The sequence below is a fragment of the Acartia tonsa genome, chromosome 10 (genome assembly GCF_053477335.1).
Source record: "Acartia tonsa isolate MP-2025a chromosome 10, ASM5347733v1, whole genome shotgun sequence".
In the NCBI taxonomy this organism is placed as follows: domain Eukaryota; kingdom Metazoa; phylum Arthropoda; class Copepoda; order Calanoida; family Acartiidae; genus Acartia; species Acartia tonsa.
In genome coordinates this window covers 24,401,435-24,420,199 of record NC_137269.1, presented here as the reverse complement: position 1 = coordinate 24,420,199, position 18,765 = coordinate 24,401,435, and the positions used below count along the sequence as shown (strand labels likewise).

Below are 18,765 nucleotides of genomic sequence, written 5' to 3'. Positions count from 1 at the left end.
ATTTTGGTAGGACACGTTTTAGGGCTTCCTATAAGGGCTCATAATTGAAAGTAAGGTCTTAATTTGGGTTATCGTTACTATCGTTTGTATTTAGAAATCTATAAATCATTTTACCATGTAGTTTTGAATGGACGTAAGTATATTTTCAAATCTGTCACACAATTAAATATCACTTATTTAAAATAACATTAGAAAATTCAAAATTCTAGGGCAAGAAAAAGTTAGAAAAAGAAAAATATTGTAGGGGAACTTTTTGTGTTTATATATATTAAACATATTTGTAGATGGCAGCTACTCTACAATTTAGGTACCTTGTCCTCCATATGTAATAATTTCTTTAAATTATATTAAGAACATGGATGACTACGTCCATAAAAGCGAAGCTCTAAAATTAAGGAAAAACGAACATTAACATTTGTAGAGTGTCAGAACTGAATAAGCAGATTATTATTGCATAAGCCTGAACAATATTGTAAGAAAATTTGTAAACCGTTGCGGAAAGACGGACGGACCGACCCTAATTATAGAAAAGCTTTGTATGTATATATTGTGAGATTTTAAAAACGTATTTATCTATTTTATTTTTAAAAGATAGATTTAGGTTAATCTAATATTGCAACTGTTCTAGAATACTCATTTTTACAGAATTATTTATTGCTGCGCTACTAATAATCATACTTGTCCTTGTTTCTGTGTGCAGCTGATTTTTCTCAAAACATTCACATTTTATTACGTATTTTATGATTTTAAAATATACAATAAAAACTTTAATAATAATACATATAATTTTATTTTGGTTAGTTATATAATATTTTATGAAATAGGAGTTTTTCAAAATTCAAATTGTTTTAGCAAATAAAAAATTTAATCACTAAAAAATCCTGTTATATAAAGTAGAAAGTTTTTTTTCAGAAGCTTAAGATATCAATAACTACTGGCACTGCTATATTTTAGATAAACTGCACATAGGTCCTGTGATGGTTTTAGGCTATTTTATTTTCAGATTTAAGTCTTGGAATATTTTTGGCGTATTTTTTTATCCCCTCACTGCCACTTCAAATACTGAGCCCCTAGATGCTAGTAGCGAATCCGCTAAAACAATATAAATTAGCTATGCTATCTAAAATAAGATAAAAGCAATGACATACTATTTAGATGCTTTTGTCCTGTTCAAAATTTCTTTTAAAAGTACTTTTTAAACTACAAAGCTTCCTTCTTGTCTGTCAGTCATTCAGTCAATTAAAGTACAAATATTTCAAGGATAATTCATACTATGGTGGAAATTATAAGAAATATACACCTTTGATAGTTTGTAACTGAAAGCATAATCGAAATATTATTACTTGGATGTTGCACCAGATTTTCATGTGCTCTGATAATGTGAGACACACAGAAAACTGTCCCGAATTTGTATTAATTTTGAGGAACAAGACTCCAGTGACGTCATATTTTTCTTTCCCGAAAAAGGGAAGGGGGGAAGAAAATCTCTTCAAAAGAGATGGGGAAAACCCCCTTTTCTCCCATCTCTTTTTTCTTCCCCCCCTTCCCTTTTTTTCTTTCCCCCTTCCCTTCTTCGGGAAAGAAAAATATGACGTAACTGGAGTCTTGTTCCTCAAAATTAATACAAATTCGGGACAGTTTTCTGTGTGTCATAATGTGATACTCGAAGATGGCTAATATAACGATCTTCATTTACCCAATCCCCTCCCACTGTATGAACGAACCGACCAATAAATAAGGTCCATATTAGCAAATTTTCCCCTGTCAATATATCAACGTATATCCTATAGAAATTGAAAGTATACAAAAAATTTACATCATACAAACGATTATAAGTCGTACACTTTGACTTAAAGAAAGCGTTCGATATATTTTTAATTGCATAATTGCTCTATAACTCGAACACAGTAATAGTGTCTGACTGATTATGACGTAACAAAAAAATTAGCCAATGAGAGGCCACTATAAATTTTACCATTGCATTGGTCAATAACGGCCTCTCATTGGCTAATTTTTTTTGTTACGTCATAATCAGTCAGACACTATTACTGTGTTCCTATAACTCATATTTAAAGTACCTAATTGTTTTAGGAATCAGCATGCAAAGTTTGAAATCAATTGGACAATTTTAACATATCTAAATTAACTTAAAGAGCTAATCGTTCCAAACGAATGAACGAACGATACTTATACAATTTCTTCACTTTTAAAAAATGCCTTAAAACTATTTAACATGTAAGAAAAAAGTTGATGCAACACAAATTTGTCTGTTCTCTCTGTCTATGCATAAAATGTTTTTAAGAATGTAATTTTAATTAACTATGGAATTTTCTATTAAACATTAACTTGACTTAAACGTAAACTTTTCATATTTTTTCAAATCAGTTAAAAAACTCATAAGAAATATACAAAGATAATTATGTTATTTCAATTTACAAAAGGCAGAATATTCTAGAAAAGGTGTTTTGAGGCTATAGAGTTTTGACTGCGTACATAGTGTCGTGTCCGACTGCGTAGATACTGTTGCATCTGAACTACAAAAATTGTAGTATATTTGCTAATTTATATTATTTGCATTTTTTATCCATATGCTTTATGTAGATTCAACATAACCTTTTTATCATTTTTTTATGCCTTTAATTAAAAAATGTATACCTTTACCTCTTTGTCATTTTCTCTGCTGCTATTAAAGATGTAGGGCGGATTTGTTTGAGTAATAAGCCAGCTTATTGTATGTTTGTCTTATTTCTTTGCTTTTCTCTTAAGGGATGTTTTCATTCTTCTGATTTGGTAATAATTATTCGAAAACTTTAAACTTGTAATAAATATCAATATAAAATCTCCTTTTAAGTAGAAACATAACTAAAAACTGACGAACAACGTGATTTATGGAAATGCTTTTAGATGTATTCTTTCTTAAATGTGCAATTTGAGCAAAGATATAAAAATATGTCTTAATAAAAAAAGAATACACTAGTAAAAAAATGCATTTTTCTACAAAATGGGACATCTAACAAATTATAGTTAATAAAATCTACAGAATACAAAATGTCTTTTTTTTCTTTTCTGTGCTCAGACAAATTTGTGTAAATATACGACACTTTTTGTTTAGATAAATTGTACATTTACGACAATTTTTGTCGTGTTCAATTATGTTAGTTACTAAATATTTTTTTTACAACTACATAATTAATTTGACTATAAAGAAGATAGTGGCTCCGCCTTTAGCTTTATATGTAATATCATAAAAAATCCTTAACAAGATATCTGTGTGTCTTACAAAAGGAACTCGCTAACCGCTGAACCGATATGGTTCTCCTTTACAATGTTCAATTCTGTACAATGCTTCTCATCTTTAAGTAATTCTTGAATATTATTTTTTATTAGAAATTTGCATTATACTTACACTAAAAATATTTTTGAGATTTAAGCAATTCATGATTAAAATTTAAAAAAACGCTAATAAGCAAAGGATAATAGGTTAAAATTGAATATCTATATGATTTAAATGTTTTGAAAAAAATATATCACTCGTCGAGTTCAAAGGTTATATCTTATTTATTATCTCTTATTTTATTTTGTTAATATTAGTCTTTAATACATGTTAAAAAAGATTTTTTCGTTTCTTGTAAAAATGCCTGTTGATAATTATTATGTAGTTCTTTTCTAGTTTATTGTTGCAGGAATCACTCAGCAAAGTTTTAAAACAAAAGGATGATTTAAACATGTAATATTTGTAATAATAGGAAATGTTTGTGCTGTGCAAATAGATATATTATTACTTAGATCTTACAACAGGTTTTCATGTTCTATAATAAAGTGAAACTCGGAGCAGGCTAAAATAACGATACCCCCCATCCATCCCCTTTAACTTAACCCTCCCTTCCTATAAGATGACCAATAAGTGAGTTCCATGTTAGCATATACTGTATCCATTGTTGTACATACACAATTACAATGGATCACAGAATTTTAGAGTAGGACCGCTATCTACTTTGTCTATAGGTAAATTCCTTCAAAATTTCAGTGTCAATTAGAGGTATGCACAGGAATTTCTTTTCCTCACCTTCACCCGTAAAATTAGGTTATTTTCAAACACTTAATTATCAACTCCACATACATACTGCAAACAGTATGACATACAAGTTACAAAAATGATTTTTGAGTGGCAAATTTATTTTTTAAAATTTGATTTTTAATATAAGAGATAAAATCAATCTTATTTGACGTTCACTCAAAGCCCAAAAATAATGGACTTAAAAGTGTATTAAACTGTATATAAGACATTTGCAAATATATTGATACCATTAATTTGCCTCTTAGATAGAAAAAAGTATGTTTTTTTAATATTTTTCTCTTGCTACAAATCAAATTTCAAATTTGAGTCACCAAAAATGCTAAACTAATTTTTGCTCTAGAAGAATCAATTTTTGGAGTTAGAAAGTGCTTAATACCTCATTTTAATCGCCTGGCATTGCTTTATAATATACAGGTAATGAATTGGTTTTTTATGAACAGCTGACTAAAAAATCGAGGTTTTGTGATAAACCCACTTTTGTTGTTGCTCCATAAATGATATTTTTTTTCCCAATTTTTTTGGCTGTAAAGAAGCTTTATATATTCATATAACATCCACCTAAATTTGACTTTTGATATTTTAATTATAACATCACCAGAGGGAATTGAATTTTGGAAAAAAAATATCAATTTATATTTTACACTGCTATGCATTGTTCTTGTTCTTGTTTCTAAAAAAAATTTATATTATAAAAAAGAGAATTATTTAACGCTTCTATAGGTATGTTTATCATTTTTCTAGGCTAAATATAACTATAATTACACCATTTTAAAGTTAGACATAACATATTAACACAATTATTGAATCGGTCTGTATTATTAAGCTGGCAACTCTTAAAACAGCTGCATTTCATTATCCTATTATATAACGTAGTAATTTTTTTTGTCTTCAGCTTAATATTTCGACCATTACAGTACCTATTGAGTTCTGTGTTTTATGGATGCTTCTTATAGGACCCTGGATAGTTTTGGAATTTTGAAAAAAATATCAATTTATATTTTACACTGCTATGCATTGTTCTCGTTCTTGTTTCTAAAAAATATTTTTATAATTAAAAAGAGAATTATTTAATGCTTCTATAGGTATGTTAATCATTTTTCTAGTCTAAATATAACTATAATTTCAGCATTTTTTAAACATCATTATATTCAAGTTATTGTAATTTTTAAATAAAATATCAATATCAAGAACTATTGGAACAATTTTTACCATGCAAAACAAGGTGTTATAAAGTGTAGGATCCCTCACAATATCTATCTGTCTGTCTATAATGCATTACACATGTAATGCTAATAGAGAGGATGCTATAAGAGTGCTCTTATAATGTGAACTTCTCATAATTGAATGGGCTTCCTGAAACCAGAGACCATAAAGTTGGCCTAGTCACTACAGGGGAGTGCAGGAGTATCCAGGGGGAGGTGCTTGTAAAAGGGTAATTTTTTTTAGGGATGGGGGTAATCACCCCCCTTAATATATTATGGGGGGTATAAAACCAGCCTTTTAAATTTTTTTTAATAGGAGTAAAGAAAATCCTTAAAACTTACAAATCTAGGAATCAAACTAGCACCCCAACTAATAATCGGTTCCATGCCAAATGTAGGAGTGGAAAAACATTAGAGGGACAAATGCTTGAGTCCCAAACGTCAGAGTGGAACAAACGCAGGAGTGGGACAAACGTTGGAGTGGACAAACGCAGGATTTTTGGGACAAACATTGGAGTGGACAAACACAGGAGTCCCAAACGTTTTTTTTCAATTTTGAATTTTTTTTATACAAACACAGCCCCCCCTACCTTCGTCCCGTTCCTTTTCTTAGTTAGGTTAGGTTAGGATATAGGCTAGGGGGCTGAGCGCTGCAGCCATAGTCATTATTTTGTAGACAAGGGTATAAAAAATTTCAAAATTGTAATATTATTAAAATAGTAGACACTCCAAGGTTTTATTTAAGCAATGTCCACTCCAATGTTTTCCACTCCAACGTTTGTCCACCTTGATGTTTGTCCACTCTGACGTTTGTCCCATTCTTATGTTTGTCCACTCTGATGTTTTGGACTCCTGCATTTGTCCACTCCGACATTTGGGACTCCTATGTTTGAGGTAGAACCCCAATAAGTAAATCTCAATCAAACTTGATAAAATTATGCAAAATATCAAAGTATTCAATCCCTGAATTTCAATCATCTAACTTGAATAGGAGTAGAGAAAATCATGAAAACTTGAAATGTAGGAATCGATATAGCCCACCCCAGTTTTTTGGCAAATCCTAATGAAACTTGATGAAAATATGGAGTATTGATAGAGAGAGAGAATATTCAATCCATGAAAATTTCAGCCTTCTATCTTTTATAGAAGCCGAGAAAATATCGTTTTCCCCTTTCTGTCTCAGACAGACAGACATACCAATGAACAGACATACAGATGAATGGACAGACAATGGACGGACAAATATTTTGAATTATAGAGTAGCTTCACTACTAAAAAACTAAATAGGATAATTGTTGTACACAAATTGATTTCAGTATGTTTTAAATGAGCTTACTTAATCAAGGACGTCCAAGCTTTTTGATTTGGGGAGAAGGGGGGGGGAATTGAAATATCTAAATTTGGGCATCCCCATGTTCATTTTGTGGGGTAATCTTTATATAATAGAGGCAAGGACGTCAAAGCTTTTTATATTTTTTTTTTTTGGGGGGGAAGGGGAAGATTAAAAATTATGGGTTGCCCCAAATTAATTAATAACCCTTAACCCCCTAACCCCCCCCCCCCCCCCCCCCCCACCGGGACATCCTTTTACATAAAGTAATGATTATAAAGTTGCTAAGTACCTTACTGCTACAAAAATCATCTTCCAACATTTAAGATTAATTCTAACACGCCTGAATTAACAAAAAGAGCTAACCATGGCATGGATATACACATCCTAATTGTAAAAATGTTTTGCTTTTTAAAATTGTAAATCAATTATTCAGGAATCATTTTACTTTGTTTATTTACTAGCAGCTGCGCTCCAAGCATCTAGGAGCTCTGTAATTAAAGGAGTAAGAAAATTAGTAAAATAACCTTATACTTTACCGAAATCTTAAGCTACAGACAAAAAAGCTTTATATAATATGTATTAATTTGTAAAACTGCAAATAATAAAATATGACCTATTTTTTTCTCTTTAAAGATTCTCTTTAAACACCTCCCCCTTTTTATATAAAGATGCTAATTCCCCCCCAACCCTAAGAGGATATAAGCAGTAAAAAACCCCGCAGGGGGCACAATTTTCTAACACTTCTTTCTTATTTAGTCTTTTAAAAGGATTCAAAATGCATTGACATATATATATATATATTTTTAACTCTTATTTTATACATCTTAATTGGAACTGATGATCTATTTTTATAGAGAAACATATGTATTCCATCAATAAAAAGTTAAAAAATTAAGTGTGTTTATACATATAATAATTACTATATATAATAGGATAATGAAATGCAGCTGTTTTAAGGGTTGCCAGCTTAATAATACAGACCGATTCAATAATTGTGTTAATATGTTAAGATGTCTAACTTTAAAATGGTGTAATTATAGTTATATTTAGCCTAGAAAAATGATAAACATACCTATAGAAGCGTTAAATAATTCTCTTTTTTATAATATAAATTTTTTTTAGAAACAAGAACAAGAACAATGCATAGTAGTGTAAAATATAAATTGATATTTTTTTCCAAAATTCAATTCCCTCTGGTGATGTTATAAATAAAATATCAAAAGTCAAATTTAGGTGGATGTTATATGAATATATAAAGCTTCTTTACAGCCAAAAAAATTGGGGGAAAAAATATCATTTATGGAGCAACAACAAAAGTAGGTTTATCACAAAACCTTGATTTTTTAGTCAGCTGTTCTATAAACAACCAAGTCATTACCTGTATATTATAAAGCAATGCCAGGCGATTAAAATGAGGTATTAAGCACTTTCTAACTCCAAAAATTTATTCTTCTAGAGCAAAAATTAGTTTAGCATTTTTGGTGACTAAAATTTGAAATTTGATTTGAAGCAAGAGAAAAATATTAAAAACACATACTTTTTTCTATCTAAGAGGCAAATTAATGGTATCAATATATTCGCAAATGTCTTATATACAGTTTAATACACTTTTAAGTCCATTATTTTTGGGCTTTGAGTGAACGTCGAATAAGATTGATTTTATCTCATAAGCTTTAATAAAATAAAAAATGAATAACTTTTAAACCACTATTTAAAAAAAAATTGCCTTTGTTGAGAATAAGATTCAATATTTCTCAAATTTATACTAGTTTTTTACTTAAAATACTGGTAAAAGAGTACTATGATATTTTTTACATTTAAGGAAGTTTAGGCTTTCCCTTATGTAAACATATTGTTTTCTAAAATCATTATATTTTCATTTTTGTAAAGTAAAGCTACTCTATAATTTGTAAAATATTTTATGCTTTTAAACACATAATTTGCTTTTTACTCTCTAAAATTAATTGATTTTAAATTTCATTTATTGAAAATCAGCGAAACTGGCGGCAGAAAATGCGGGAAGCCATAAAAATTTCCGCGGTGTTGCGCGCGCTTTCAGGCACCGAAAATGGCCGTTATTAAACAAACATCCTTTATTGCCTTACCTTCCCCCTTTCCAGATTTAAACCATTTCCCTCCTTTTTCTCAACCAGTCCCCCTTTCATTAAAGCTCACCCCTCCCCACCTTAACCTAACCTAGCCCCACCTTTTCTTTTTATTAAATACATTTGGAACCACCTGCATTTCAATTTTCAACCAATAGCGCACTAGACAATTTTTTGATAGAAAGGTGGTTATTCAAATGGAATTTTTTTGTATTGAATGTTATCGTTAAAAGCTGACTTTTCCAATTATTTGAAATAACTTTTTTTAAATAACTTATCATAGTATAATCTTTCAGCAATATAAACGGAATGTAAAGTCAGCTTAAGTTTGTTTCAAAAGTGAAAAAATAACGTACAGGTATAGGTAACCATAGTAACTTAATTGCTTAACCAATAAGAACCTTTCATTTTCTCTCATTTAAACTTAAATTTTCATTGGCTAGGAGAAGAGAAAATATTAATCCTTATTAAAGATTATTATTAATTTTATTTGATAAATCATATTATCAGTTATTATGTATGATAAATTACATAATATATATTTAATATATATATAGTTTATTGATTTTTTCCCCATGAAGATTATAACTTACCTCTATAACTCTCATAAGAATATAATTTTATACATATATATGTGGAAATTAATATCATGTCTGCACTTAAGTCAAAATTCATTGCTTCTCAAGTCTTAAGGACATCCTTACATTTTTAGGACTTGATTATAGAGATGCTTTGCTTATAACATTGTGCCTTGTATTAATAGGAATCAGTATTCCAAAAATCAGATGAATATGATAATCATAATATATAATTTTATTGTCAAAAAAGTAAAAAATCTAAAAACCAGCATGTTTCAAATGACTTATTACTGTGTTTCTACGCTTCCTAATTCGTACCTAATTATTATAAGAATCATCATACTAAGAATTGATGGGTCAATACTTACCTATTCAAATTAACGAAAAAGGCTGACTGTCTATCTAATATGTAGAAAAGTTTCGCTTTTGAAAATCTAAATCTAAGGAGGGACATAGTACTTTACAATAAACAATTTTTGGGGGGATATAACTTTTGATATCATTAACTAATTTCATGTTTTTTTAGTTGATTGTGAGAACATGGTTGACAGCGGAGTTGACTCGGAACCATCACCCTCAAGTCCAGACTCAGATGTCAGGTACGTAAACTTCTAGAGTGGACGGACAGTCAGACAGACCAACAGAAAGACTGACAGCCTGACAGACTGATAGACTGACAGACTGACAGACTGATAGACTGACAGACTGACAGACTGACAGACTGACAGACTGACAGACTGACAGACTGACAGACTGACAGACTGACAGACTGACAGACTGACAGACTGACAGACTGACAGACTGACAGACTGACAGACTGACAGACTGACAGACTGACAGACTGACAGACTGACAGACTGACAGACAGACTAACAGACAGACAAACTGACAGACAGACAGATGACAAAGAGAATTATAGACAGACAGACTGACCATCACCCTCAAGTCCAGACTCGGATGTCAGGTGAACGGAGGAGACAATGAAAGATAGATTTTCCTTGCAAGATTTAGAATAACCAAACTCAAATTTTCAAAATTAAAAAAAAATTTCTAATGGGATAATACCGTTTTGTATTTTTAGATCAAACTCATCTCCAACGCCACAACTAACAACAACCCAACAAAAACCAACAACAAAATCCTCTAAGGACCTAACCTCAAAGAACCCCGCAACCAAAGCTAGGAAATCTGTACCCAGTAAGCGTGTGGCGCACAGTCCCAGCGGAGCGCCCAACCTACCCACAATGATGTCGTGTATGAGTGAAGCCCCTCTGCGTCTAACCCAACCCGTGAATGTGAATAACCACAACAACTCAAATGATTTTTCTGAGGTAAATAATAGTTATTTATTGCATCGTATTATAGACAGCTTTCTACGGTAATTAAAATGAAAAATTATAAACCAATTTTGTTAGCCCTGTGTAGCCAAAGACCCGGTATAACAAAACTGATATTAATTTTATGATTATTATTTTAATATTCGTGGAAAATTTACTGTATTATGATGCTATACATGATTTTTGAGTATGGCTGAGAACCGGTTATAATCCAGCGGGTATTAATAATTGGCATTAAAGCCATACTGATAAAAAACATTATTAACTTAAATCTGTTAAAATCATTTATCTACACATAAATGTTTTTTTTAAATTTACTTCCAAAATATGGATTTAAAGAGAGGCTTTTGTAAATATTATTTTATGAGGTTTCGTGGTTCTTTTTAGAAATATTGGCCATTCAAAATTGAATCATACACCAGAAACTTGAAACTTGTAGCTGGCTAAAATAACGATTTGTTTTTACTCCATATCCTCCCCTCCCACTGCAGTGCACTGGATGAACGAACTGACCAATAAATGAAAAAACCTAAATTTATGAAAATTTCCCCTGTAATTTTATCCACGTATATTCTAAATCAATTATTTTGTAGGGTGAGGAGGACAAAATGTCGACAGTAGAAGCTTTGCTGTCCCTGTCTGATACCTCCAGAAGTGCAGACAACAGTCCAGAGAAATCACAAATAACCATTCTACCTGCACACAACCCTGATAAAGGTAAACATATAGAAAGAAAGATAAGACAGATAGACAGAGATATAGATAAATATAGACACACAGACAGACAGAAAGATAGACAGACAGTTAGATAGACTGATATACAGATAGATAGAAAGAAAGACATAAAGACTGACGGAAAAAAGAAACACAGAAAGAAAGATTAGAAACACAGACATACCAATGATTTTCTTCTCTGTGTCATATTCATCAAGATAGATTGACAATTAAATAGACAGACATACTGTTACATCTACTCATAGACAGACAAACATATAAAAAAGGAAAAGAGGTCGCGGAATATATATAGATAGATAGATAGCTGTAGAATTTAATTAATTTATCTAACAGTGAAATTAAGAATCCTTTCAAGTTTTATCTGTTACTAAAAAGTTAGTTTGTAAACTAACATTAGATGCACTCCTACTTAACTTAAGAACACACAGAAACAGCCACTAACACACATACACATAAAAACACACACACAAATACACACCAACACACAAAAACCCACAGACGCAAACACACACACATATGCAGAAAAAATAATGTTTTAATCACAAGAAAATTTTTTTTTACAAGAAATATAAATTTATTGCATTACGAGTCATTTACATGCACTGCACTTTAATATTTTCACAGGGCTCGGCAGCTGCCCCTCTCCCCTTATCAGTAGAGTCGAACTTTTTGGCAAGTAGCAGCCGCCCATTCATCAGCAGTAGGCAGATTCCCATTTTTTGACAAGATGAAGCAGTCATGCCGCAGCCAAGCTTCAAACTGCCTTTTTGATTTCTTTACAACCGCCTTATTGAGTTAAACAATCTAAAGCCCCAGACGAATATTTCGCCGCTGCTGAACCTTAATTTTCATAATAGAGTGTTAAGAAAAGATAATTATACTCCATAAAAGGGGACAGTTGTATTTTGACACACTCAGACATCCTGTTACTTTTATATAAGGGTAACAGCTACAGGAAGGACAACAAAAAAAACAATGACTCTAGTTTAACTGTCGTTCACATAAATAAAGTTAATGTAGAATAAAGAAGATAAATGAAAACTTAAAAAAGATAAATTCTAATTTATTGCAAGAAAGATTTTTTGCAAAACAACAAATTTTTACAAAAATGTATTTTTTACATAGACAATATTCGGTTAATATGACTAATCCTTCATCGCCATAATTTATGATTATCGAGTTGCTCAGACTTTCACCTTGTAAGATGATATTTACAATATCAGATAAACGTTACGGACAGACAGACACAAATAAAGATAAGTTTAGTTGTTTTAAAAATAAATGCTGACTCCACTGATCGATATAATATAATAAATGTATATGCATTTTTTTGATAAGAAATTGATAATAAATCAAGGAGTTCATTTTCACAAAAAAAGCTTAGTAATACTTTATATCATAGAAGTGTAACATTTAATTAAATAATTAATTATATGATTTAAGCTACATTGATTTAATTAAATTTCAGAACGAGCTATATGTGGCCGTTGCCAGCACCCCCTGATAGCCCTGGAACCCCACACCTGTAAAAGCACGCCACCCCCGCCGTTAACCGTCCATGCTAACGCCGAAAACGGCGTCACTCTACTTGCTACCAGCCGCCACAGCCAGTCACCAACTGTCCCTGAATCAGCCGTCGCCGGCGGACAAAATTTGTCGGCGGTAGTTACCATGTGTACCTCGTCGGCGGTGTTCAATCATCTGCAAACGGCGATAACGGCGGCCGCGGCGGGTGGACAGATACCGGGAGAATCTTCGTTACATGTGGTTAGTACATTCATTTAACTCGTCGTTATTTTGGTTTTTTTGATTATCTAAAAACCAACAAATTACTATAGTATTTTCAATTTTAATCTGCCAAAATAGTAGAATACATGCCTGTCTTGTTAGAGCGTAATTGGACGGATGTACACACAAACCTTTGTTATAGAGTAAGCAAGGATATAAAGGGATAAGGCTATGGCCGATAGATTGATGTACATTCCCAATTATAATACCTTAAATTACCCCCTCTGTAACGTAAAATGAGTGGATTCAACGTTTAAACACTCAACTTAATAAACCAACCAATCAAAACTCACTAAAGTCCCCAAAATTGTTAAGCAGACGAAAAAGAAAACGTTATTATAGAACTTTGGGAACAGCCCATTATCCCCCTATCTCTCACTAGTTGTACGTACTGTACATAGTTGTACAGTGACCTTACAAACAATATACTTTATCCTTCAAGTATTTTTATCACAGCAAAAATATTTCGAGTACTTTGAGAGGTTGTCAAACACTATAGCAAACTTTCCCTGATTTTTTTTATAATTTAAGCACATGGTAAAAGGCCTAAAGTTATATAAGTTTATTTTGTCCAATATTAAATTGTGCATAAATGGTTTTGTTATTATAATTACATTTTGAGCTTAAATTATAAATTACACTTTTTGCTGTTTAGAAAAGTATAATTTGGCGTCATTGTGTAGGCATTCAATTCAAAGAAAATTTCTTGACCTAAAAATTTCTGCAATGTTTCCTTTAACTTATATAATTCAATGTCTTCGCCTTTAGCCTCTAGGGTACTTGTCTAAATACAGAAGATATGATATTGATCCCCTCGCATTTTATTTATGATTGACAAAAATATTTAGAAATGCGATTTGTATGATTTCATTGAGCCAATTTCTTCATAGTTTTGCCTGAACAACACATCACCTTAAATATAATAAAACCTGCCTATTTTTGATATAAAGCTTCTCTGTGAAACATAAATACACACAGATAGACAGAAGCAAAGTGCCTCACATATTTTTTCTGATAACGAGGTTTGGTGATAATTATTAGATATTAGTATTAGATGAGTTAATTTCTAGGCCCATAAAAAAAATAATTCTTTTGACCTTAAAACATTAAAATTTTCGAAAGAAGGCTTTATAAATAATAAAAGTGCATATGTTTTAATTGTTAAAAATTATCTTAAATCTAATAGAACCTTATACTATATAGTTCATTTTAGGTTATACTTTAAATAGATTCTAAAATATCTAAATTAAAAGAATACTCTAAAACTTCCTACTTTTTTGTACTGTGATATGTGAACTTGTTCTGATAGAGGTCTGTGTCAATGAAAGGGTATTAGGAATAATAATTTATCCTCCTTTCACTTTTTCTCTTTTTATTTTTGACTCTCTTTTTCTTTTTTCTCAGCCTCTATCTTTTTTTCTTCTATCTCTCTCACTCTTTTTCATTCCTAAAAGAATTTCATTAAATTTTGTATTTTTATAAATTATTTGGTTCATATACTTAATAAGTCTATTATATTCTTAGTGAATGACGTCATATTAAAATAATCCATTACTCTAATATAACATCATTCGGGATACTTTGGCCAAAAGTTTTCAAATTTATCCCCCTTTTAAAGACACTTTAAAGAGTTTCACTTTTCTGTCTTAAAAAAAGTAATAGCTATTATTTAAATAGTTTTAAAATTTTTCTTTATATTTTCTTTTTTTTCAAGATTTTTTTATTAACATGTTTTATCACATATTTTTCATTTTTTTCACTCTTCTCCTTATCTTATTGGATTGGTAAATCCTGTATATTGAAAAAACCTATAAAACCTATGTAATCAATCTTATGGCAAAAAGTCAATATCACTACATATCACAGTGTCAAAAACTGATGATAAAATATAAATTTGAAAGAAAAGAAGTATTATCTAAAAATTTCAAGAAAGACTTAAATTTTTGAAGCACAGCTGCAATATGAGTAGGGTACGCAGGTTGGTACGTCTCTTCGTCCCTCATTTACTACGAATTGTTTGGTTTATTGTTTTTTTTAAAGTAAACATAGATTACCTACTTAAAATTTGATAATCTCAAAAATGAAAATTTCATACTTAAAGATTTATTTACACTGTTTGATGGCTATTTTTATTCTTGCTACTTTGAAACATACACATTCCCTTGTAGAGTAGCCATGCTACTGAATTGTTCTGCATATATGTACATTATAAATATGTATCATGTATGGGCAGAATTTTGAATAGATGCATGAAATTAAATCATTTAGCACAATGCCAAATATGCGCCTATAATCACCATTTATTTTCCTACAAATAGTGCAGCTATTTCAAAATTTACTTTAATTAAATACTAAAGTAAATTAATAAAACATTAATTCCCTCTTCGAATGCTCTTTAAACAAAGATTAAGGTCTTTGGGTAGTGAAGCCATTATAAGCTAACTTCATTAATTTTTATTATTTGATGTTTAAAATTTTTGAAGATAATATAAAGACGCCCTTTGTTAGGAGATGTTATAAATAAATATAAGGAGTTTAGTTAAAATTTAGTTTCGCTTTATGCTTTACAATATCCTTGTTTAAAAAAAAATTAAAGCCTTCGTTAAAATAAATCCTGAAAGATTTAACATTGCAAAACAAAATTTTTTATTTTTTATTTTAAAAACTAAATTTTTTATGTTTCGAAAAAAAATATTACCTAAAGATATTTTCAAACATTGTCTTGCACCTTAATATCCCTACAAAAGTCTTAGATTTCCAGGTACAAACTAATTGAATCATGGAAAGAAAACTAAATAGTGGGTTCTAGATCTATTTACACAGTAGCTATTCTCCTATTTCTAGCCCTTGCGGGGGGCTCTAACCCTGCTTGGCCTATTTCCTTACCCTACCCTACAGGGCAATCATTAAAATTTAGCTACTGTGAAAATACGACAAAACTCTTTACTTCGTTTTCTTTTCATGGCAAAAATAATTTATACATTCTAACTCTAAACCTGTTTCAGCAGTGCACCATCTGCAAGAAGGACTTTGCGAACGTTTACCGGCTGCAGCGGCACATGATCAGCCACGACGAGTCCTCCTTGCTGCGCAGGTTCAAGTGTACAGACTGCGGCAAAGCGTTCAAGTTTAAGCATCACCTCAAGGTTGGTTTTCTTTCAAATTAAACAGTATGTCTTAAATGTCTTTATGTCTGCCTTTTCATTTGTCTTTCTATATGTCCTAAAGTCAATCTTTCTCTTCGTCTTTCTGTATTTTTTTTTAGATATCATCGTGTTTGTATCTGTCTTTCTATCTACCTAAATATCTAATTATTAAACCAACTATTAATTTATATATTTATCTAAAATTTTATCTTAACATAAAAATTTTAGTAGCTATCTAACTTTACAGTTATATTCCTAATCTTTTGACAACACTGTCTAATGAAATCCTAAATTTCAGGAGCACGTAAGGATCCACACTGGAGACAAGCCATTTGAATGTAATCACTGTGGCAAAAGATTCTCCCATTCTGGTAGCTACTCCTCGCACATGACCTCTAAGAAGTGCCAGGGCCTTGCTCCTGGCGCTAAAAACCAACAGGATGATACCTGGAGACCTACAAGTCCTACTAATGAACAGACAATGGATGAAATTGTAAAGAAAGTGGTGGACTCTCCGCCTCTTTCCTTTTCAAAGCCAGTTTCAGTTATACCTGACTCAATTCGAAGTGATGCGGATTCACCACCGCTATCAACTGTACCATCAGCCGCTGCTATGAGTTCGTTACCACCGTTTATTGTGACCTCCAACCATGGCAGCAGCCCTCCAACAATTTCATTAGCATCTCCATCAACCTTAATTCTCTCACCAACACCATTTGCTCTAAATAGTCTGATGACACCGGATATATCCGGTGTTAGTCCTCCAGCCACAGGTTCCATTTCTAGTTTGCCAACTTCTATACCTGGAGGCTTGCTGAAACCTGACCTGCTACGAAAGCCCTTGCCAACTGAAGCCCTATTGGCTAATCTATCAGCTTTGAGAGGTGTTGGTGGATATCCAGGATTAGGATTGGGTAGTCAAGAAGTTACAAATCTCCGCCTCCTTCTTGAAACAGTTAATTTAGCCGTCACAAGATCTCTGTTAGAAGATAATCTAATGAGATGGGGTGCGGCTGCAGCCGCTGTAGCAAATGCCCAACAACAACAACATCAGCAGTTTGTGCCAGAAAAGCTGTCTGGAGTACGCCACAACAGCTATGACAGCGACTGTACAAGTGATGACGAGGGGGGTATGAATTCCCCCTCACCATACCTTCTAGAACCTGACATAGAAATGCGGGAAGAAAAGAAAAGTCGGGTGCGATCTCTTATCTCAGATGAACAGCTGAACATTTTGCGCAGCTGTTACAACATAAACCCCATGCCAAAGAAAGAGGAGTTAATGCAGATTGCTGATGCAATTGGCCATCCCTACAAGGTTGTCAAAGTGTGGTTTCAAAACTCGCGGGCGCGCGACCGGCGCGAGGGCAAATCAATTTCTCTAAATGTTCAACAACCCATAGGTTCGTCGTTTATGCACAAGTATCCAACCCCCCCACCGTCCATAGGATCACTGTTACAGTCTCCGGGTAGTACACCCTCCCCCCAGCCACTTCCAACACTGATGCCAAATGCTTTTCCGGCCAGCAGCCTTCCAGGCTCATTCATACAACGAACATCAATTGGAGTCAATACAACACCAACACATTCTATGGCAACACCACTCGATTTGAGCACAGCTGTCAGCAGCCATTCTAACAATCATTACAGCCGCGAGCAGCTTAGCCCAAGCGTCACTCCGCCTCCCTTAGTTGTTGCAGAGCCAGATGATTACAATAGAATGGTCATCAAAGAGGAAGGTGACAATAGCAGTGATACGTCAGATGATGAGATGGATATGAACAATGATGAACAACAAAGGCGAAACAGTTTTGAGGCGATGATTCGCGAGAAATTGGTCAGCCTAACGCCAGATCAGGGCGTGTTGCGGCGGAGCATTGGAGCCGAGTCCGGAGGGTCGGTGGCTAGCGGTAAGGAGAATAACGAGCGGACAGAAATGGCGGCGGGAAACGGCGGTAACAGTAACAATGGAGTGGAGGAGGTTAGCGGTGTTTATCAATGTGATCTTTGTGACAAAACTTTTAACAAGAAGTCTTCTATAACTAGACACAAATATGAACATTCAGGTAAAATAAATATTAACAAGTAAAATCAAATACCTTAAAACAAGAACAATTGTGTTTTTAGTAGCGCAGCATTAGGAGCTTTTTCAATTTAAAATTAACACTAAATTATGATTTGGAAAACTTTTGACATATTTAGTAGATAAAATGGGTTATATCCTGGAGAATTTAGTAGGATAGTTTAGGATTTAAGGTTTCCTAAGTCTAACATATTCCTTAATTATATCCATTTAAATTGTAAAGCTAAGGTAAACCTTGCTTTGTTTTTTTATGGTTAATTTTTGATTAACTAAATAAATAAATTAAAGAGTGTAAAGAGACTGTAACATATTATTTTTACAAAGTGAAATAATTTGACTGTATTTTAATCTTTTTTGAATAACTAAATAAAGTTTTTTTT

General features: G+C 32.1%; 1 protein-coding gene across 3 annotated transcripts in view; it reads left to right on the top strand.

Annotated features, from left to right (window-relative positions):
* Window positions 1-18,765, top strand: part of zfh1 (Zn finger homeodomain 1) — a 168,487-nt gene that overhangs the window by 145,709 nt on the left and 4,013 nt on the right. For 2 of the 3 annotated variants that reach the window (XM_080174063.1, XM_080174065.1), the window contains exons 2-7: window positions 9,823-9,895; window positions 10,378-10,627; window positions 11,227-11,350; window positions 12,837-13,135; window positions 16,162-16,302; window positions 16,601-18,368. In XM_080174063.1, the coding sequence (XP_080030189.1) occupies window positions 9,823-9,895; window positions 10,378-10,627; window positions 11,227-11,350; window positions 12,837-13,135; window positions 16,162-16,302; window positions 16,601-18,368 (2,655 nt within the window). The remainder of the gene's footprint in view (window positions 1-9,822; window positions 9,896-10,377; window positions 10,628-11,226; window positions 11,351-12,836; window positions 13,136-16,161; window positions 16,303-16,600; window positions 18,369-18,765) is intronic. The other variant, XM_080174064.1, reaches the window with a different exon arrangement.